General features: G+C 37.5%; 1 protein-coding gene across 1 annotated transcript in view; it reads left to right on the top strand.

Annotated features, from left to right (window-relative positions):
- PTPN21 (protein tyrosine phosphatase non-receptor type 21) overlaps positions 1 to 12,906 on the top strand; it is a gene marked incomplete at both ends in the record, with an annotated part of 31,673 nt that extends 18,767 nt beyond the window's left edge. The window contains 9 exons of the mRNA XM_079536719.1: positions 104 to 164; positions 1,146 to 1,230; positions 3,331 to 4,793; positions 7,072 to 7,209; positions 9,718 to 9,939; positions 10,535 to 10,663; positions 10,976 to 11,210; positions 11,740 to 11,900; positions 12,778 to 12,906. Of these exons, the coding sequence (XP_079392845.1) occupies positions 104 to 164; positions 1,146 to 1,230; positions 3,331 to 4,793; positions 7,072 to 7,209; positions 9,718 to 9,939; positions 10,535 to 10,663; positions 10,976 to 11,210; positions 11,740 to 11,900; positions 12,778 to 12,906 (2,623 nt within the window). The remainder of the gene's footprint in view (positions 1 to 103; positions 165 to 1,145; positions 1,231 to 3,330; positions 4,794 to 7,071; positions 7,210 to 9,717; positions 9,940 to 10,534; positions 10,664 to 10,975; positions 11,211 to 11,739; positions 11,901 to 12,777) is intronic.
- Positions 12,907 to 23,203: the final 10,297 nt, after the last annotated feature.

The following is a 23,203-nucleotide window of genomic DNA, read 5'->3' as shown; positions in this document are numbered from 1 at the left end:
AAAGTGCAGAGTGATTTTAGCTGACCTTGGGAGGTCTTTCCAAGTTTTGAAATAAATCTTGGTGTTGTAAGAATCTTCTCTCACCATAAGATTTCTTCTGTAGACAAACACAGCCCATTACAGTGAATCCTGTTAGAAGGCGGTCTTCTTCCAGGATGTCTATGGTAAGGAGAGAAAATAGTTTTATACAAGGGCTGCTCCGAAAGTAATGCCTCCTATTTTATCACGTTGGCCCGCACTGTCAGCAGTGGATGTTGGTGGTATGGCAGTACGGGTTGAATCCTCCCACCAGTATTCCATTACATTTTGTTGCTGAGTGGCAGATAGCAGCAGAGGGGAAGTCTGACGGAGTGGTGTATGATGTGGAAATGTACATGAAATAAAGGTGTGGAATTCCTCCATGTGGAAAAATTTGTGCCCATTGACATTTATTGACTTTTGCTGAACACTGGTGGATACCAGATGGTGGATGTGAGCACAGTGAGATTGTAGGTGGTGCATTTCTGCAGTGGCAGCAGCAGTAATGTTTCACCTCTGCTGGTGCAGATTTTTCTAAGCACAGCATGCAGGCTCTTGGTCATCACTGGTGTAAATGCATAACAAATGGTGGTGACTATGTTGAAAAATAGTATTTTTCAGCTTAGAACTTGCTCTATCAAATAGCATTCTTGTGCGATTTGTATCTGTTTTAGTTTCCATTGAAATAAATAAGGAGGCATTGCTTTTGGAACAACCTACATGTTTGCACTTATAAAGATTTAAGTTTACTATGAAACAGATGTTAATTTCCTTCTGAGAAGTAAAATAAGCAGTGAGAAAGATGAAGCTATTATGTGAAAACTGTTTCTGACTTGTTGAAAGGCTGTTATGTAACTTCTGATTAATGGAATTAAAGTGATAGCAGTGAAAAAAAATTTAAAACATTTCCAGTTTGCTTACTCAATCTTAGAGACTATCCTGCATGTCAGATGGCAACATATAGTCTGTGGTTATTTTTTTAATATATAATTCTTTTACGATCTTTCCTAAAGAGAAACTTAATTGCAGATTTAGAGAAATGGTTTAAGAGTCTCTGTGTGTGTAATTGTCAAGGACTGTGTACTTAAATAATGAGATCTTTAACTAATGATAAAATTCTTACTTAGCCCAAGCCTCAAGCTTATATGATGCCTCCACCACCTCAGCTGCATTACAATGGTCATTATACTGAACCTTATGCATCTTCCCAAGGTGAGTTGTAGCAGATTTGGAAAGTTCCAATGCTTAAATAATTTTAAACAGGGTAGAAAACAGCAAATCTTGTGATTTTTATGAAGTCTTTTTATTTTATGAAGTTTAAGGCCACAATACATAACTTTGAAGGTAAAGCTATAATTGTGTTTATAGCTACTTAGCTAGAGCTAAACATGAAACAGGCTGGTAAAGCAACAGTCACCAGTGTGTTTGCTGCTACTCTACATGTATGCTGATGTGAAAAGTGAGATAAGAGAAGAGGTAGTTATGGTAGACAGATACAGCAACTATTGATTATGATTCCTTGTGTGAATCTGACTGTGTCTTCTGGTTTATGGAACAAGCTGGTGTATTATGGCATTCAGAGATTCTTGTCAACATCAATTTTACTAACTGCAAAGACTAACTAGGTCCCCCAGAAAATTAAAAAAAAAAAAAATAGGGAAGGAAAGAACAATAATTCTCTTCCTGCATCCCCTTTTTAAGCAGTTTCTCTCAGATTTTGCTAGACTGCAGGGTTGGGAATTAAAAGGCTTTGAAACATTTCTTTGGGGAAAAAAGGAAAAAATAGAATTCTCAAGAAATACACACTCCTAATCTAAGCTGTTTCACTCTGGAGCCATGGCTGTTTTCTCTGCTTTTTTGATGGTTACGCATAGTGTGTTTACTCAACAAAGTTTGTGCCCTAGAGAGATTAATCTCATTTTTTGCCAATTTGCCTCAGTTTTGACTGTGACCTTTCAGTCTGCAACTCAGCTAGATAAAAAAAGACTCATAATAACTCATTATAAGGAAATGTGCACATTTTCAATGTAAATAGTTGTATAAGTACTCAAAAGATATATATAGATTCAGAATGTACCTGAATTGTTTGCAGTACAGTGTTGGAATCATTGCTTGATGCAGTGAAGGCTATAAGGCTTCTTAATTCCTACAGTATAGATCCTACTTTTGAACATTTTTTTCACAAACAAAAGAGTTTTTGGTTGTAGGTAATTTCATTAAAATAAGTATGGAATGGTGAACTTACAGAATCATAGAATGGCCTGAGTTGAAAAGGACCACAATGATCATCTAATTTGAACCCTCCCTGCTATGTGCAGGGTCACCAACAACCAGACCAGGCTGCCCAGAGCCACATCCAGCCTGGCCTTGAATGCCTTCAGGGATGGAGCATCCATAATCTCCTTGGGCAACCTGTTCCAGTGCATCAGCACCCTCTGTGTGAAAAAACTTCCTCCTAAACCTCCCCTGTCTTAGTTTAAAACCATTTGCTCTTGTCCTAACACTATTCACCCTCGTGAACAGTCATTCCTCCTCATGTTTGTATGCACAATACATAGAATACATACTCTGCATATACAATAATGCATAGAACTCGAACTGTTATATCATAAAAATCTAAAAACAATGACTTAGTTGTTTTCTCCTGCAGCTGGGCAAACTGTACAGCCAGTGAAGTAATTGTTAGAGTACTATATGTATATTGTCTATAAACTTCTAGGAAACTTTCTTTACCCATCAGTGGTAATATTAATGTGCAAACATGATTTGCACATATTAAAAAACATGGTTTTGCACATATTAATGTGCAAAATGGTTCTTGTTTAAACTGGATCCAAATTTTCTGGATAAATTTAATTTGATTTTTTTTTTTTTAAGTGCTTGTTATCCACCTATGTCCTGAGAGTGTTATGAGGAGAGAGTGTTTGTTTTTTCTTGCTATTTAAACTGATCTCATTAGGCTACTGCAAACCTAGGTGTAGATGTTTGTTCCTTCAGTCAGAACTGTTTAAATTTTTATATGGATTTTACTTAATTTAAACTTAGCAAACCTATTGTAAACTGAAGAAAGCTCTTATGAAACAGAGGTAATTGCTTTCCAGTAGGAATTTGCATCATCTATTCTGGTAAATATACCTTAGGTATCTACAACACCAAAAAAGCAGTGTTTTTTCTCTTCCCACTTGAAAGCATATGACGAAATATGACTGAGGTTTTGAAAGTCTGAAACATCAGTTAGCTACATCTTAATAGAGAATATCTTTGTTGTTCAAGGTCTTGAACATAAAGATTGTTCTTAAACTTTACTTTCAGATAACCTCTTTGTGAGCAGTCAGAATGGATACTACTATCACTCTCAGACTAGCTTGGATAGAGCCCCTCATGACTACAGTGGTCGAATCCGCAATGGTAGTGTCTATAGTGCACATAGCACAAACTCCTTGAACAACCCACAACATTACCTGCAGCCCTCCCCCATGTCCTCTAACCCAAGCATTACTGGGAGCGATGTCCTCAGAACTGATTATGTTCCATCACATAGACATAGTGCCCTAATCCCACCATCTTATCGGCCCACACCAGACTATGAAACTGTGATGAGACAACTCAATAGAGGAATGGTACACACAGATAGGCAGAGTCATTCAATGAGAAATCTTAACATCAGCAATACATATGCTTACAGCAGGCCTGACGCCTTGGTTTACAGCCAACCTGAAATACGAGAACATGCCCACTTCACTTCCCCACAATCTAACCATTATCCATTTAACCTGAACTACAGTTTTCATAGCCCATCCCCCTATCCCTATCCTGCTGAGAAACGCCCAGTTGTTGGGGCAGTCAGTGTGCCTGAATTGACAAATGTGCAGCTCCAGGCTCAGGATTATCCAGCACCAAATATAATGAAGACCCAAGTCTATCGACCACCTCCCCCATATCCATATCCAAGACCTGCAAATAGTACTCCAGACCTTTCTCGACATATCTACATTAGCAGCAGCAACCCAGATCTAATCACGAGGCGAGTTCATCATTCTGTCCAGACATTTCAGGAAGACAGCCTGCCTGTGGCACATTCTCTACAGGAAGTCAGTGAACCTTTAACATCGGCGCGCCATGCTCAGCTGCAGAAAAGGAACAGTATTGAAATTGCAGGCTTGACTCCCAGCTTTGAAGGAATAAGAATAAAAGAGAGGACCATGTCAGCATCTGCAGCAGATGTGGCTCTTCCAAGAGTTATTTCGGAAGGGTCACAGCCCAACGTTCTCATAGAGAGAACAAAGCAAAAAGAAAATGAGCACGATGAAGGTGTGAACTGTGATCACAAGAAAACCCTTTCAGATGCCACTATGCTGATTCACAGTAGTGAAGAAGAAGAAGAATTTGAAGAAAACAAAGCTAGTACTAGCCTCTCTCCTCTTCCTGAAGATCAAACCCAGCTTTCATCCATTATGGGTGGCTATTCTCATGAGTCTGTACTCAACTACCCCTATAGCTCAGTTGCTTCATCTACTGGCCCTTTGCATATTCTTGAGCCTAAATTACATATTTCAGAAACGGAAAAGAGAATGAAAGATGTAAGTCCAGTTCATTTACTAGTAGAAAACCAAGTACAGAGAAGAGGGGAAGGACTGCTTACTCCATCTATGTCAGAATCTGACCTTACAACATCAGGGAGATACAGAGTAAGGAAGGATTCAGTAAAGAAGAGACCTGTGTCCGATCTTTTGTCTGGGAAGAAGAATATTGTGGAAGGCCTTCCCCCACTAGGTGTAAGTGGATATTATTTCTTGTTTTATGTTGTTTCAGGATGTTCTGTGGCCAGAGTTATGTGGGGTTTCTAAGTGTTTTTGTTTGTTTGTTTTTAAATCAACCAATGTTTTTAAAACATATGAATTGAAAGTTACTTTAAGCTTTATCTTTATTCTTCTATTTTTCTTTCATTAACTTTGTTTACTTATACTCTCTGCTGTGTCTGAGCTTTGTTTGTGTAGTCCTCCCACACAAATCCAATTCTGCAGCCTTCATCCATCTGACATAGCTAACCTAGTTAGCAACTAGTTTTTAGTTCTAGATCCCAAATTCTAGCCTCCCTATCCTTATCTGGAATAGAACCAGATGTGTCTGTTCCACTATCAACTTTCTAATATTAGAACGTCCCTCACTGAAAAATCAGATATAGCTGAATGTTTAACTTTTTAATTCCTTCATCTTCTTATTCTGACCTAGGAGGATAATCTGACGCATCAGGCAATAAATTCTTTGCTTGTGTTCTCTTCTTTTCTTTCCTCCATACCTTCCTCTTTTCATATCCTTCCCCTTTTGCCTTGCCTTCCAGCTGTTTTTATCTCACTGAAGTTATTTCTTTTCTTTCTGTGCCCCTTTCTCCTATTCCAATCTTAAAAGCCATAAAAAGAAATCAATTGAACAACTGCAATTTTCCCATTTCCTACAGTCCCCTCTTCATAGTAGCATCGAAGTCTGCTCGGGACTGTATGATTTCACTTGCACTCTTTATTGCTCACTGTGTTTGGTTTTATTAGTTCCTGGCATATTTCACATGCTAATGGAGGAATACATTTTTATAATTTTTTTGCTTTTTTTTCCCCGTTGATTCCTGCTAACTTTGCCTCCCTGAGTTTGTGTCAAATAGTTTTCTGCACAAACTGGTCTGCAGTGGAAGTGCTGTACAACTTCTGCTGCTGTGCAGTAACAGTTACAGCTGATACTACAAAAGCTAACCTGAAGTAAACTATGTATTTAAATTATTGCTGTGCGCTCAACTTTTTGTGTGGGACTTCTTACATGTAGAACTGAACACAATTAACTTGTATAAATTTCAATTTATTTAAAAATTGTTTTCCTAAATTTCCTGCCTTATATGTTAGGTGGATATAGAAAAGAGGTGACAGCTTTCTCTTTATATTCACATTTAGAAAGACTCACTTTGTATTTTTTTTCTTTGAAAGACATGTTTTCAGATGTTGATGGGTCTACCAAAATCATACCTTGCCTTTTCTTTGTGATAGCCAAGTAAATATTTAAATCAACTTTTTGAAATGAAGTTGATATTAAAACGTATTTGCTGAGCACTTCCAGTGAAATACTTTCTAGGTTAGTAATATTTAAGATTTCTATTGCAGAATAGAGAATTGTGGTTTGTAATCATTATTAAGATGAACTGCCTTGAAACAAAAGCTGCCCCTGCAACTCCTTTTGCATTTTGCTTTTTCACTTTCCAATTACGTTCTACTGCTGTGTTTATGTTCACTTTTAAAAACAGTCTCAACCTTTTAACGTTGTCATCTTATTCTAGCTTTTGGAAACATTGAAACCATTCAAGCAGAATATTTGCTCATATTTTCAGTGTAGTTTTTTTTCTTTTTTTTTTTTTTTTTTTTTTTTAAAGAGCTAAAGTGAGCAACCGAAGAAATGGTAGTTTTCTTACTTATGCTTTCTAAAAGAATATTTTGAATTTATCCTTACATTGGAATCTCCTGTTGATATTTCTCTCAAATAAGATTCATAGTTTAGTTCAGGACTCGGATCTGCCTGTTCTTCTGTGTTCTTATTTTGTATGTGCATTTTATTGCAGAAGTAGGCAAACATTTTACTATATCTAAATAGCTTATAATCTCATTGTTATGATCATCTGTAGAGAAGTGTCTGAAAATTGTCTAGCAAAAGTTTGTTTATGTATTTATTGGTTGGATAGTGCTTGGATAGTGATTCCAGTTCTGTCCAAAGTTATTTATCCAGTGTAGCTGCCTCACAACCTCAGTTGTGAGCTTTGTAGGGAACAGTATTTGTCATTCTTGTGCATTTTCATTAACCTGTCTGGAATGAAGACAGACTTGTGTTGTGTCCTTGGAGGAATGTTGTCCCACCACTCTAATCTCACTGCAATGCTTATCATGAAAAAAAAAAGTCAGAGCTGTTTGCAGAAGGGGTCAAAGAAGTATCCTTTGCTAAACTGAACTCATCTGGATTGTGCTTTGTAACTTCATCTGCTTTTTAAAAATATTTGTAAATTTTAGCTTTTCTTTTCAGGGCATGAAAAAGAATAAAACTGATGCAAAAAAAATAGGGCCTCTAAAACTTGCTGCCCTAAATGGACTAACTTTGGCTAGAATGCCTCTGCCAGATGAGGGGAAAGAGGAATCAACAAGAGCAACAAATGATGAACGGGTATGGTGAATTTTTTAATCTTTGATTTGTCATTTACATGAGTGGTTTTTCAAAATCAATTGCATATGAATGGTGCTTTGTGTCAACTTCAAAGTGCTTCCGATTCAGAGCAACTCAAACGCTGAGAACACAAACAAAATGAAGAGTGAGACTTTGATTGTGAAGTCATTGCTAGAAGTATTAGGTGTAACTCAAGTTTTTCTTTAAGGTATAAGATGATGGTGATTCTACCCAAGTCTTACCCTTTGAACACATGAAATCAATTAGTATCTTCTGATACATTTTTATGCCTAGTCTTTCTGTTTTCTCTCTAATTTTTTGGTCACTTCCCGTAGTGAAAACAGATTAAACTTAAAATTCTGAACTTGAACCTGATTGTAATGATTAGTAATGTATGTAATTTTTACAGTAAATTTTGTAGTCAAATTACATCCCTAAGAAGCTTGTGGAGATTGTATTCATGTTTTCCTCACATGGATTCCTGAAACTATAGATGCTGAAATTTTATTTGCTGAAATTTTAAAACCACAAAACAATTTCATATCGCTGAGTGGAGAACAACAGGTTTTAGAACTGAGGATCATTCTTTGAGAAAGTAAGATTTCATCTACTTGTACCAGGGTAACCAGCATACAGACGTACTTCAGCCTGCCTTGTGTATTGTTACATAAGTGCAGGAAAGTATGATATATAGTCAATCAACAGTCTGTGAAATGCTATTTGCAACAGTACTGTTATCACACATTTGATCAGGGAGCAACTACATTCACCAGGATCTGTGGTGATTATTGTATATACTCTGACTATTGGTCTCTTTGGAATCTAATGATGGTTGGACATCCTCAGCTGCAGAACACTATCTGCCTTCATTTGTTTACAATCACTGAACAGGATTAGAACCTGAAGGGGCAGTCACATTCTGACTAGTAGCAGTTTTAAGGAACAGGCCAAGAAGATTAGTTGCAAGTTACACAGTAGAAATTTGGTCTTGTAGTTTGAGGGCTTGGATTGAGATTTATAGGAGAGAAATTTGACTGTGAGATTGAGCTGTGCTGTGCTGAAATGGCTTTTTGAACTATATGCAATTGTTAAAGATAGTAGGGGAGGTCAAAAGTTGACATCACATTATTAAAGTACACGTCTACATTTAGTACCTATGTTGGTTATTTCCTCTTATTTATAGCTATCATCTCTTCTTGGGTTAATGTTAATTTACTTCAGGCAAATCACCACCCAGCTAGTTTTGCCCAAAATGTTGAGGGAGAAGAAGAAACTGTAAAGTCAAGTTATGAGGAAGATGTAAATCTCTACATGTTCTCTTCAGGTAGTCATGTAGAGGAAGAATAGGTATCATAAAATTGGAATGACTGAAGAAGCAGTACAAATCAGATATGTGACATAAAAGAAAGTCCAGATTGCAGATATTTTTAGAAGACAAAGGAAGACTTTATAGTTGATGCAGTGCCTGTTTTATTGCTCAGCTAAGTGTTACTATCAGATTAAATTAGAAAACTTGACCTAACAATATTAAAGGAGTTTAGACGGTTGACGTACCGATGTGTAAATTGCATATGAAGGAGGTCTTACATCATCCTCTGCAGCATTTGGCATTGAAGTTATTTGATACAAGATACTTTTCTGATCTGATACTACAGAGCAGTTGCTGAAAGAGGCTGGGGACATGTGACATAGATGAAATTTTCTGGCTGAAATCTTACATATTTGTCCTCTAATTATTGTTGGCAAAGAGATGCTGAAATTCCAGAAGTGTCTTATGATTTAGAAAGAACTTGGTTTTGAAAGTATAAATCTTTCAGTGGGCTAATTTAATAAATCAGATTGAATTGTACTACAGAAAAAAAATCCTTGTTTGATGCCTAAGTTACAGGAGGTTGTAAGAGGACTTTACTGCTGTCTTCAATGTTTAATGTTTTCAGTCTAAGTAAATGTGGAATTCTGACGGGGAAAGATAAACTCATTTACTGAGGCAAGCATTTTGCTTTAAATCTGTGGAGTTTTTCTTGACTTAAGTGACAATTTTGACTTTTTTTTGGAGGGGGAGAGGTGGGGTGGAGGGAAGAGATGAGGGCAACACAGTTAAGTGAGATTTTAAAAATGATATAACCAATGTGCTTTGTCAAGAGGAATGAAAAATGAGTGTGTCTCATTTAAAAATACTCAGAGAAGTTTGTAGTGCAGCATAATTACTGGGTTTAACTAAGTGTTTATTTTCCCAACTAAGTTGCCTTTAGAGAAGCTAAAAAGCAGTTTTTGTTATTCACCAGTGTTATCCACCAATTTAGTGAATTATAACAAGATTTTTTAGGCACTTCTCATTTGAACAAAAGTCCTTTTGGTTAGAATTGCTTCTAATTTGTTCTGGTACGTTTGTAAAAATAATATTAGTTTGAAAAATGTAACAAAATTGTACAGAAGGGGAATTCCATATTAAAATAGACTCATTTTAGAACGTGGCTTCATATGGTTATCTTTTTTTCTCTCTGTTAGTGTAAAGTTCTGGAACAACGGTTAGAGCAGGGGATGGTATTTACTGAATATGAGCGCATTCAGAAGAAAAGGCTTATAGATGGTGAGTGCTCAATAGCTCGGCTTCCGGAAAATGCTGAGAGAAACCGGTTCCAAGACGTCCTCCCTTATGATGATACCAGAGTAGAACTAGTCCCAACCAAAGAAAATAACACGGGTTACATCAATGCGTCTCATATCAAGGTGAGAGAAATGATGTTGGAGAAATGTTTTCCTCCCTCCCTCTATACTTGTTTTTGTGGGAAAGATGAAAACTGTTTATCCCCACTGTCTGGAAGAATAGTAGAGGGTTAATTATTGGAGAGGTCTTTGTATTCACTTCTATGTTGAAGAGGTCTTCTATATTGATCGTCTCTCTCCCGTCTCTTCCACATCTCTCCTGATTGATAACAACAGAAGATATGTCCATTCTTCCATAGTTATGAAGGCAGATAGCTTTTTAATGAATTGGGATTCCTTGCAATGATTAAAACATTTTTTTTCAAGTCCAGTGACAATAATTATTTCCTCATTTTCTGTACCTTCAGGCTAGATCCACAACAGGCAGTAGTCTGGGTCCTTGCTTAAGTTTCCTTTAATGGTTAAAGGAACAAATGAAGATAGAAGGAATTCTGCTCTTCCATAATATTCTGATGCCCTAAACTAAAGAGGCAGATATAAATCAGAGTGCCTATTTCTGAACTGTTGCTATCTTTTTGAGTTTGTGGATCTTAAAGTGGCTAAGAAAATGAGGAAAAGATTTTAAATAATTAGTAATCTAATCTATTTCTTTTTACAGATCTCTGTTGGTGGCATAGAGTGGGATTATATCGCTACACAGGGCCCTTTGCAGAATACCTGTCAGGATTTTTGGCAGATGATCTGGGAACAAGGGATTGCCATCATAGCTATGGTGACAGCGGAGGAAGTAAGTATAAACCAGGTCAGATCTACCCCTGAACTTCATGCAGTTTTGTTCTGATTTGTTAAAAGAAGGGGCTCTTTGCTTCAACAAGCAGACCAGTCAAAGATAATTCTCTGATGACCCCTCTGTATTGCTTTCCTTGGCAATTTAGAAAAATCTAAATTTGCAAGCTCTTTCCCATGGAAGACTGGTTTATTTAGTGAAAAAACAAAACATTGTAGTAGCACTTAACAGAAGAGAAATACAATTGTTACAAGAACACTAGTTGTTATAAGTGTCTTTGCATCTCTTTTAAGCGAATGTTTTACTCTTAAGGAAAGTGGGAGAGAAAAAAGCTTCAGATACTGGCCACGTCTTGGCTCAAGACACAACACTGTAACATATGGAAGATTTAAGATAACCACACGATTCCGTACTGACTCAGGCTGCTATGCAACTACGGGACTGAAGATTAAACATCTTCTCACAGGACAGGAGAGAACAGTTTGGCATTTGCAGTATACTGACTGGCCAGAACATGGCTGTCCAGAGGATTTAAAGGGATTTCTCTGTAAGTTGTATTTAATGGCTTTCTTTCATTTCTCCTTTCTTTTTTTTTTTTTTTTTTTTAAATCACCTAAGATGTCTGCTAAGCAGGAATTAACTTGTGAAATTATACCAAGCATGCTACTGCAAAAGATATATTTGATCCAGTAAGAGATGTTGAATTATATTTCTGGCAGGAATATTTCTGCCATTTTGTTGAAGTGACCATTTAAGTGAAAACCCAGATATATAATTTAGTAAGAAGTCATATAGGTTAAAGCATAACTATAGCAAGTATGACACATTTGAATATGTGCCAATAAGCTGGTTTTAGTGGGGAACAGAGGGACAAGGAAAACTTTACAGAAGTTGGTTGATTTTTGTAGATCTGTATTGCTCTGGTTGGTTTATGACTTACAATTTATGTGATATGTGATTTTTCTGTGGGATGTCATTTGCTAAATTACTACTTCTGATGGTCGTTCAGTCTAACAACATTGCTTGTGTAACTTTATCTCCTGAACTTATTATTCTCATTTTGTTCAACTTAATAGCATACTTGGAAGAGATACAGTCGGTGCGGCGCCATACAAACAGCACTGCAGATCCTAAAAACTCTAATCCTCCTGTGCTGGTGCATTGCAGTGCAGGTGTGGGACGAACAGGAGTGGTCATATTGTCAGAGATCATGATAGCTTGCTTGGAACACAATGAGGTGATCTATTTTTCTTTCTAATTTTTGATAGTGTTAGGTAGTAAAGAGTAAATAACCTGTGTAATAAATATTATTGCTGTTCATCTGATCTTTCCCAAGGAATGGCCTTTGGAAAAGTCTTTACAATTATGGTTGAAAGTGCTTTTGGCAATTTAATAGAAGTTAATAATCTTCTAGTTTCCCACTTACACACTGGGTATTGGAATGCACAGTTGGATTCTTGACTGTGTAGGATGTTGAGTCACTCAGTGGAACAAGGTACGCCCTGGGCTACTAGGCATGTTTCAGGATTTTGCCCTGACTTTAACACTTTTACTTCATGCCTTAGTTTTAATAGTTAATATTAAAGAAAATCTTTTGTAGCTGGTCTCTGTGCTTTTTATTTAACATTTTTATTCCTAAGTGTAATAGTACTTGTAGTATGGGTCTCAGCAGAGGACAAAGTGGTAGCTTAATTAGTAAAACCTAGTCTTGTCATCCTTTAGCCAGAATTATAAATATAATTTATAATTGTATTAGTACAATTATAAAGTATGTAGCAATAACATTATGTTCAATCTGAGACTCAACAAAGTGATTGTTTCATCTGTTTATTTGTCCTAATACTGTGACAAACTTTTGCAGCCAACAGATTTTTGAGGATCCACATATCCCAGAAATAGACAAATATTTCACAGGTGAGGAAGTTGAGGTGGGCACACGGTCAGTGGTACAGTGAAGTCTGTAGTGAAGGTATGGGCAATGCATTGTCAGAGGTGAAATTAGAGCAGTTCATTCTGTCCCCAGATCACTGGTACTGTGCTGAATCTCCTGCTGAGAAAGTACCAGCGACTCTCCTTGCTCAGTTGTAATGGCTTTTTTTTTTTTTTCCCTCCAGATGCTGGACATCCCACGAGTGCTGGACATGTTGAGGCATCAGAGAATGATGATGGTGCAGACTCTTTCTCAGTACACTTTCGTCTATGGAGTTCTCATTCAGTTTCTCAAAAGTTCTAGACTTATATAATCCCTGCCAATTCCTAAGGGACACTGCAAGAGTTTACAGAAAGAAAGCTACAATTGTCCAGGCAGACCTGCTTTCACTTTTTTTTTCTTTCTTCATATGATGAATCACGCAGTTAACTTTTAGGGCTGGTATGTGGCTGTTAGATACAAGTCAGTGTAGCAGTACTAGCAAAGCAGGATCTTCACTGGACTAAATTCTTCCTATGTTCAGCTGGAGCCATATTAGGGAATGATTTTACCTGTACTGGTCTTTAGTACTTGCACACATTTTTTTAGGGTTGTTGGGAAAATAAATTTCTAACGGAATGGAAATACATGGCACAATTTACTAACTTTTTTTTTAACATTATAATGAACTGTGCAAAAGCTAAAATTTGTCAGTGCACATGGGGAGAGAAAACTGCTTCTTGGGGATGTCAAGGTCTTACACACAGTTTCTGCTTTCAATTTTATATTTAGACAAAAAACATCTATATTTTTTTTAAATGAAGTTTTGGTTTCCTCTGGTTTACTTAGCAGAACTAGCAGCTCTCAGATACTTTAAGTTGTTGCTTTACGGGCAGTTATTTTTCTATTCAGCTTTTTTTTTTTAACTTTCAAAAAAAAAGAACCCACCCAACTTTTAAAACACTAATGTTTTTAGAGAAGATTATCTATGCTTGAACTAACTTCTTAAAAATTTTGCTTACAGTTCTAGTGTAATAGGTCGTAACAGAGTGCTGTGTAATAGAACGACAAGTGAAAGATCATGTTAACTGTTGATAATTTCCATTTGAGTGGAGGCATGTTTGCCTATTGACTTGTAGACTACAAGCAGGGAAAAAATAATATAATTATCTACAGAGTTCTTGGTAATAAACAAATGAGAGAAAGTACATATTCAGTATTATTCAAAAATTTAGAGGACAGTTTGATTTTACTGGCTGAAATCAAAGTGGATGCAAATATTTTAAGCACTTTTTTGCTCTGTTATTTATGTAGTTAAACATAGAAACTATAATCATATATTGTTTCATATGGTAATATGCTGTTACTAACCTATTATTTGAGGAAGAGCCTTTAAAGTTGATGAAGTGAGAGAAGCAAAACTGGAGTAAGAAGGTGCGTAGTGGTGAAGAGGAAATAGTGGAGATGTGGCAGCTATGATTGCTGGTTTATGCATGGCAAAGATGACCATTAAAAATATTTATATTTCCAGTCAGGAAAACCTTTGAAGCACCGGAATTTTCTCTAGAATCCTTCAGATTATTTTGTCAGCAGTAGAACAGATTTTGCTAATGCTGTGCAGCATTGCAATGAAGGATGTTCACAGGAGCCATTTGAGAATGCCTGCAGAACGTAAGAACGCTAAGAGGTAACACTGGAGATGTAGGTATTTTAGTAACTGTGTAGGTTGCAGAGTAAATGGTTGCAGCATAGACGTGAAGATGTCCTACCTCTGGTAGGTTCTGTCTTGTCCCTGAATAGCATGGGTCTGGTCTGTTGACAGTAGCCTGAATAGTTCTGTGTCTGTGTTCTTAAAATGAGGACGGTGTGGTTTTGCCTACTTTTGGAGTGTTTTGACCCTATACCAAAGTGAGCTAACTTGTTTGTAGACATCTAGTGTAATTTCCAACAAAAAAAACTATGGTAGACAAGTGTGCAGGTACATCTCAGTATCCATTTCCCACAATACTTGCTTAACAAAATGAAATGAGTCCATGAGATTTTTTTCCACTGGTGAGATGTTGTTATTCCCTGAGTTGTGACAAGGCTTTGGAAGCTATTGTGAAGCATATCCCCTCTCCTCTTGTGAAACAGTGATTGTCCTCTCAAAACACAGATTAATAAATGTTTCGTCAATTTCCTTTTTAATAAGCTGTTTCCATAAAGATAAACACAAGGTCCAAATGACATTGTGCTAATATTTCATTCCATAAAATACGTGCTACTTTAAAATACACTGTAATATTCAACTAGTGCATTTGGTCTTCTTTCAGGCAGTCCGAATTGTTCTACCCTCAGTAAAAAAAAATATTGAATATTTCAAATGGAGGGGAAAAAAATGCCTAGCAAGTAGTAACTGCCAAACATAAAACTGAGTGGAATAATGCCTTATTCCAGAGGAATAACCTGGAAGTTACTGAAGACTGATTATGCATATAGTCTTGCAGGCAAACAAGTTTGACATATATGTGTCAACAGAAATACCACTGAATGAAGCAAATGTATTTGGCTATTTGTGCTATCTTCTGTTATAGAAACATTGATTTGTTTTTCTTTCTTTTTTTTTTTTTTTTTTAACCACAGTTTCTGAGTGAAAAATGTATGCTCCAGAATGTAGCTTTTACCATTTCCAAAGTTTGAGCTATGATCTTTGCAATGTGATGCATGTGTTTTTAATGAAATTGTAGGTGACCATAACTTTGTGCAACACTTTTCCGCCATTCAGCAGCTCTTGGGACAGAATGTCAGGTATGAGGCATTAAAAAAAAAAAAAAAAAGCAATTTCATTCCAAACTTGTGAGATAGTTTCTGAGGTGGCTGAGGAAGCTTTTCCCTTCCATTTTCTTCTCCGTCTTTCTGAGAGGAAGTGAGATCACTTTCTGAGGTGTTAGCTCTCTAACCTGGTAGTCACAGTCTGTTTTTTTAAAAGCAGTAACACTGCTACTTCCTCCACTTCAGCTTTTCAGCCTTTCCACTTGTAGTGCATTTTTGCATTAGTAAGACTTGACTTTCTATGAACCTTCCTAATGAAGGTAGCAGGCTTGTTTTTACATATAAGCATATGGTTCCAAGCGGGCATTGAAAACAAACAGTTTCTCTTCTGGAGATACCAAAAGAAATAAAACTCCACAATCTCCTGTCACAAAACTTATTTTAAAAATGTTTAGATTTTCAGATAGCTTTTAAAAGAACATTCAGTTTTTAGCACTTTCTTGTTCTGAGCCTTTAAGGGGATGCTTTGTACATGCTGTTGTGCTGGATGCTTTGTGAAGTGTGGGACTTTATAAGAAAATTTGTGGCCCAAATCCAGTCAGAGCCTGAGTGGAAATTGGATCCTTCTGTCAAAAGCTTAAAATTGTTAGCCATTTTGCCAGGTGTGCTTCTCTTACTATGGGAGAGAAACCAGGTAATTATGTAAGATTTGAGCTGTAGTAGGAAAAACAACATAATGCTGATCTCTAGGAATGCCAGAGTTCTCAGGGATAAATAAAGGTGCTATATTACTATCAAGAGACAGATGTGAGCGTCTTTTGTGGTCTAGGTGGTAAATGCTTTCTTAGGATCAAATTCCTCAAAGAGTCAGGAAAGGAACCAATAGATTGCTGTAGGGGCTTCTGCACATTTGATTTCTGTCTTGTTTGCTCTGAAGAGAGATTTTTTGGACAGGGAATCCTTGTAATCATGGGATCCCAGATCTTCTTTAAAAACATAATTCGCAGCCCTGTTGATTGTGAAGATGACACTTAGCAGGCTTTGCTGTCAACTGCAGCTCACTCTTCGCTCATTCTTTGATGGAGGAGCTCCATGCTACATGACAGTTTTGCACTGCTTCTCTGCAGCCCGCAAAACAGTGATCCCCTTTTTCTGCTGCATGTTGGAGTGCAGTCTCCATGAATAGCAAAATTAAAGGCCTTGATATTGCTCTCACTGTGATACCATTTGCACACATGAATGGTGAAAACTACAACTGCATAGGAATGTAATAAAAAATAGAAGATTGCAACCTTCAGAGATGTTGAGTGGTCTTTAAGGTCCCTTCCAACCCAAGGTATTCTGTGATTCTAAAATAAATGCATACTGGAATGGAAAAATTCTTTACGTTTTGAGAAAGTATGCATTTTTTGTTCCTCTTTCAAGTGCGTGACACTTAAAGCACTTTTCTCCAAAATACTTTCTTAATTTTAGTAACTAAGGCTACCAGAGGCTGCTGGTACACTTATCTTGTTGGAATCTTTGTTAAAGTTGAGTGGCTCATAGTTCTCAACAGCCTCTGGACCAAACTTGGGAACTGCGTGGTGGTGTGTCTCATAAGCTAGCACTGTAATGAGACCTCGGTTTTAATACCAGTACTGTTACTAAAACACTGCAGTTAAAATAGTGAACTTGTTACTATGCTACAATGGTTAGCTCAAGTTACTAATTTAAAAGGAGCAACAGATCAACTGATAATAATTCTTTGCTTTAGGTATTTATTGTTCTATTTTCCTTTCCAGTACAAAAAACACATGCAAAGCCAGAGCCCAATCCCTCAAGAGGTAAAAGTTCTGCAGTTCTCGTGAGTGGATTAAGTAATGCTTATTGCCGGTGAAAGCCCTTAAAATGTGAATATTCACATCTACTTTGAATTTAAATATAGATTGCATGAATTAATCAAAAGAATGCATCAGGAATGTGCTTACATGAAGCTAGAACATTACAAGGAAAAGTAGCTGAGATGACTTGGAAGAAATTCTCTTGTAAAAGTACAAAATGTTAGAACTGGAGAGTGTGGATTTGAGGAATGGCTTGAAGGCGTTTGGAGGAGGAATTGGAACATTTTGTATCCACAGTGGAGCTGCTAGAAGGGTTTGATTCATATGGTATGTTTTTTTTTATTACACAGTAGGGTAAGTGAGCATGTAGTCATAGGTGTTATTTCTGCTGACTTTTTAAAATGTGATTTTTGAAGCTCCAAATATTATTTCAGAAGCTCTGTTATTTTTAAATATATTCTTTTCCAAACAGATTCAGTGCACTTTGTCAGCTCAGCTTCTGTTTGCTTACTAAAGGTCAGATTTTAAGGCCACAGTCTCAGGTTTTAGGCATGCAAGCTGAAGGCAAAGGGGCGTATGTGCAAATTTGTGCTGATAATTTGTAATGGATGCAGATTAGATTATTTCAGAGTTTAAATGATTTGTGAATGCAGCCAGCTGCTTACTGTAGGTATGAACTGGATCGCGCTAAGGCTATGCTGAAAACTGGGCCTTTGAATTGTGGAATTTGGCATATGCTTACAAATATGTTACATTGTACCATTTGAAGTACAGTGCTAATAAAACTTCAGAGAATCTCAAATGTGCTAGGCTATAGGAAAATATCTTCAACAGCAACAGCTGTTGCAAATATGGCTGTAAAAAAGATTTCTTACAAAGATCCTGTTGGGGACCAGCTAACTTGATGCGTTTTGCTGGCATCATGTATGTTCCTTTAAGGTCTACAAGGACTGAAAAAAACATTCTTCATTTCTATGTGCATTTCAAAAAATGGCTGCTAAATGACCCTGGATTCTATTTGCAGTTTTCCACGTGATGCTGCGTTTAGTGGTAAAGAATAACCTCCAGTGCATTTGTTACTTAGAAGCCCATTTTTCAGCTCTAATTGGGGAGTTCAGACAGAAATCAAATGCAAAAATCTAACAAATAGAGTTTACAACAGATGCAGTGTGTGGCAAGTTAGAGAGCAAGCCTGTAGATACTGTGGTTTTACTTTGTTTCTAGGCAGCAGTCAAAACTACCAAATTACTGCTTTTGTGAGCACAATTTCAGAAGGCGCCTTTTGAAACCTTTTTAAAGGGAATTTAAATGCAGTTTTTCCATTTGGAAATGTTTAAGTAAAATTAGAAGATGTGGAAGTATTTAATGGCAGTTAAGTTTTAGAATGATAGGAAACACAATAGGAAAATAGGTCCTCCAGTCTGTCACCTTGTTTATCCTGGATGATTCTGGCAGACAAGGGGTATATGCTGTCCCTTTACAAAGATACCTTCTCAAGTTCCTTTGAAACACCCAAACTGTTTGTCTTCTTTATGACTGATCTGGGAAGACTCGGATGGAAATTTTAGACTCCAGCTTGCAAATCAGTAGGTAGGTACCCTCCTGCACACTGCTGAAATCTCTTCACCCAGTTGAAGCAAGTAGGTGTTTGAAGTCCTTTCAGCAGTTTTGTAGGGCTTAATGTCAGACGAATGCAGGATCTGGCTCAGTTTTCTTCTGTTTTCGTTTGAGCCAGTATGGAAGGATTTAAATGGGACTTTATTTACAGTAGCAACATGAGTTTTTGAGTATTATTTTCTAGTACAGAGCTAGTGGTTAACACGTCTATTTTTGCTGTCTTGCCATCAATACTGTAAAAATCTATAATCAAAACAGCTTTAATTCTTGTAAAACTGAAATTGGTTTGTAAAACAATGTAAAAATTGTGTTTCATAGACAGAAAAGCTTGTATTACTGAATGTAATATATGTGAAATGAATATATTATAGTCTATTTTTGCCATGAAAAATAAATATTTGAAGCAACGATGCAGTTTTATTGTTCCATTATTAAAAGAAAAATCAGCGCTGTGTGTTCCAGTTTGTAACTTGGCCTTCTGTGCAAAAAGATGTTATCCCTCTTTTAAAGCTCTGTGAGTAATGCCCTGGTTTACAATATGAAGATAAAGCTTCCACTGTCAGGTACTAATTGTTCTCATCTTTGAGGTAGAAAAGTCACACGTCTGCCAACCTAACATCATTTTTTAATTTTTTTCTTTTTTGCATCTTATAAAGCCATTCTTAATATTGAATATTCAATTTCCCTTTAAGCAGAGCTTACAGAAGTTGAAAAGCCCTTTCCAAAAGCCCATGAGAAAAGAACATCGATTATGTGACTTAATGAGTAATATTATTTAGTTAGCGTTATTGAAGCTGCTACCAATACTTGATACTGAAGTTTTTGTTTTGTAATTGATATTTAGTCAAAAATGGAAGTGATACACACAAACATAAAAGGATGTACTTCACACTGGACACCGTAATTGCAGACCAGGCAATTTCACATCCACTGTCCCTGCAGAACGCCATATGCACAGACTCAATTATCAGGAAATACTGGGCTTTTAATTAAGATTTGTATTACAGGTATGCTCTACTTGGTGGCATTAACGCACATAAGGTAAAATAACATACGTATGTATGTAACTGTCTGATCATTTCCTAAATCCTGAGGAATGTTCTGTGTGTGCAAAGCACTCTTTTTGGCATGGGCCCAGAATCAAAAGAGCAGCCTGTTGTTTAAGTCCAGAATGGCTGTAGATAGATAAAGATTACGTGAAGCTCAGCAATGCTTAATACCTAGCAGGGAGTTTGATGTCTGACAGTTTCTCTGTTCAGGATATAATGACGTTCTGATATTTTTTTGTTGTTGTTTGTTTGTTTGTTTTGGTTGCTGTTATATCCACTGCTTTTCTTTAAGACGTCAATGATGGCATATGAATGTGTTTTCTCTCTTCCACTGTTGTTCTGATTGTTGTCTGGAAGTCTGGCTTCTGCATGAGGACAGCAGCTCATAGCACTGCAGAAAGAAATTGCCAGGCTACCTACAGCACCCAGAGGACAGCTGATGAATGGACACCATTTGTGAGTATGATGGTGACTGCATGTATGCAGGTACCAAAAGGAGAACGGTGTTGCAGAGTTGGAGGTGAGTGAGCACTGGATGAATGACGGATGCTCATCAGCTCGGCACTAAGCAAGTTACCTTGTGTTGCTTTGGATGTCATGGCTCAGTCTGGCTCTTGGACAGGGTGAACCTTCTGCATTTGAGTGATGGCAGTGTTGTGGTTCTGGTGCTCAGGGAAATGATTGTTCTGGTAGTTAAAGGCTAGTTCTGTCATTACTACAATTGCTTTGAACCTAGCCTTGTTAATTCAAAGAAAAAGCAAGAGTAAGTAGGAAATGGTTGAGCTTGGGACTATTTTATCACAAAATAACTTTTGAATTCTTGGCATCCTTTGGGAGCTTTTTTGAAGAAAGGACTTCAAGGCTTGTGCCTGTTGCACTCTCTGAAAAAAAAAAAAAAAAAAAGGGCACAAGACAGATGGGGAAGCTAGAAGGGAGAGAGCTTAGAAAAAATCTTTCCTATTTCTAATTAATCCCCACATCTCCTAGAGATAAGCAGGACAATCCTTCAGAAAGATACCTAAATTTAAGCCAAACATTGGTCATACTCAACTAACCAAACCAGTGTAACTGCCCTGCATATTTTATGGATTTAAGGTATCTGCTGTAATAAAAAAGCAGGAAAGACATTGAGGGCTTGCACAGAGATTTCTTAATCTAAGGTTCTTAGTTCAGATTATTATTATTAGCTATTTCTAAAATGATAGTCATATGCCTTAGGTAAATTTAGAAGAACATCAAATCCTTCCACGAACAGACACAGAATTATCATACCCAGAGGCAGATGAAGAATTTTCACTGGTGTTAAGTACCTAGGAAGAAAGCCCCTGTCAAGCCTGGTTAATACTGATAATCAGTGATTTGAAGGAACCGCATACTTTGATGTGTGCATATGTGTCTCTGCTGTCTTCTCTCTGCATACCATGCTATTCATGATTGTGGCCAACAATGTCTTTCCATTATCAGAACCTTAAGCAAAAACACTTTGGAGGTTTAAAAGGTTGAAGACTGTTTTTAGTTTGATAATGCTTAAGATGCTGTTTTAGTAGATAGCTGTAGGTCTCCATCACTTAATTTTCATCAGTCAATCAAACATGCACTTTTCTTCATAAACTTGGGGAAGCAATTTAATTGGAAACTGTAGTTCTTAGGGAGCTGTTCTGCCTCAATTTTCCAGCTCAAAGAAGACCCATCCTTTCACTGACTCATTATAAATACAATGTTGTTTTTATTTCCTGGTGCTAGTACTCCTGAAAGCTCCCTTGCTGAGGTAGGCCAGCAACAATAATCAGTACTTTTGATTGGATTTTCTCTGGAGATAACTTCTGCTTGGAAAAAGTGGCAACACTGTTCAAATAACAACATCTGTTTCCTCCTTCATAAAGAGAGGGGAAACACAGCATTGTGTCAGTAGTCAGGATCAAAATGTAATTAGGAAAGAGGAGGAAAACACAATTGTTCGGCAAAAATAGAAACAAACTTCTATGGTTGATGAAATATTTGTCTTTTTTTCCCCAAATTTCTCTTAAGGCTTAAAGGGCAGAAGGAACTGTTGTGTTTGCAGGATAAAATGACAACCTTATCTCTCTGCACAATGCTGGTCTTTAAATAATGACAAATAAGCAGAACTGAGGCTAATTTACATTCACTGTTGAAAGAAACTGGAAATACTGCTCCAGTATTACTAGCTGAATTATCTCTATACCTATGAAGGTAACTTTGTGAGACAGCCTATCTTGTTTCTGATTTGCCCCATATTTTTGTGACTGGAATGTGCCGGAGACTGCATCATGGGTGCTTCACAATGGCAGGGTGGTCTCTCACCTCTCAGTTGTCACTTTGGGTAAAGGTTTTGGAGCTGGTCATAAAGAGAATATGTCAAAAACCCTTTGGGGAGATCTCACTGTGCTATGAATTGAACCAAGCAGAGGCTTTAAGAAGCTCAGATATTGAGGAAGAGCCATGAAGAACATGTGTGCCATAGAAAGTCACTGTTGGGACCCTTGACATAAGTAGGTTGAAAGCTCTTGTGCAAGGCTGAAGACTCTCAAGGCTGAAGGGAAGGGCCCACCATGAGAATTTGTTTCTGGGGAAAGGAAAACTGAGAGGAGAGCTTGAAGAGTTCAGCTATTTCTCTTGCACAACCCATTGTTATCTGAGATGACTGCACCCAGCATTTGGGAAGCCTCAGAGCCAGCTCCCAAACCTGTGCTATCTGCATCATCTCTGCTCTTTCCCAGTGTCAAACACTGGGAAAAAGGGTGCCAAATGCTTCCAGCTTGAATTTATGGCTGTGGAGGCCCCTGCTCAGAGGTCCTGTGAGGAATTCCCAGGCTGACAGGAGAGCTGATGGCCTTTGACACATTCCTTAGTTTCTTCTCTGGCATGTGAGTATGCTTGTGAGCGAGAGAAAGAGATAACTGGGTTGGGGTCACTTCATCGTTCTGCTCTTCATCTCCTGGAATTGGCTGCGGGCTGCTGTGAGATGTAAGGCATGCTGCAGCCTTGTGCAGATACTATAAGGGGAGTCCTGTGGGCTCGCTGAATTCCTGGGATAACTGCTGAGATCTCTGCACCTCGTGCTTCAGATCATGCTGCCCGTCCTCAGAGAACTGGGGTGGTGTAGCTCTATGGCCTGCCAGACCAAGGCTGTGTGAGTCTCTCAAGTTTCAGATGGTCTCCCCCCCACTCCTTTTATTTAGCCTTTACTTGCCCTTCTCAAGGTCTAATTTCATTCCACCAACGTGATAGGACTGGAAGGACTGCACAGGAGTTTTGCTGTGCTGAGCATGCAACAAGAACTACTGCACAGAAGCCTGTGCCTACTCTCAGTGAGACAGTATATACTGTGTCTCTAGCATCCCTACAGCTTTTGCAAACCAGTCCAACAGCTTAC

Source organism: Tetrao urogallus (assembly GCF_951394365.1).
Source record: "Tetrao urogallus genome assembly, chromosome: 6".
Taxonomy (NCBI): domain Eukaryota; kingdom Metazoa; phylum Chordata; class Aves; order Galliformes; family Phasianidae; genus Tetrao; species Tetrao urogallus.
Note: the sequence above shows the minus strand (reverse complement) of the source record. Positions and strands in the feature narration are given on the sequence as shown.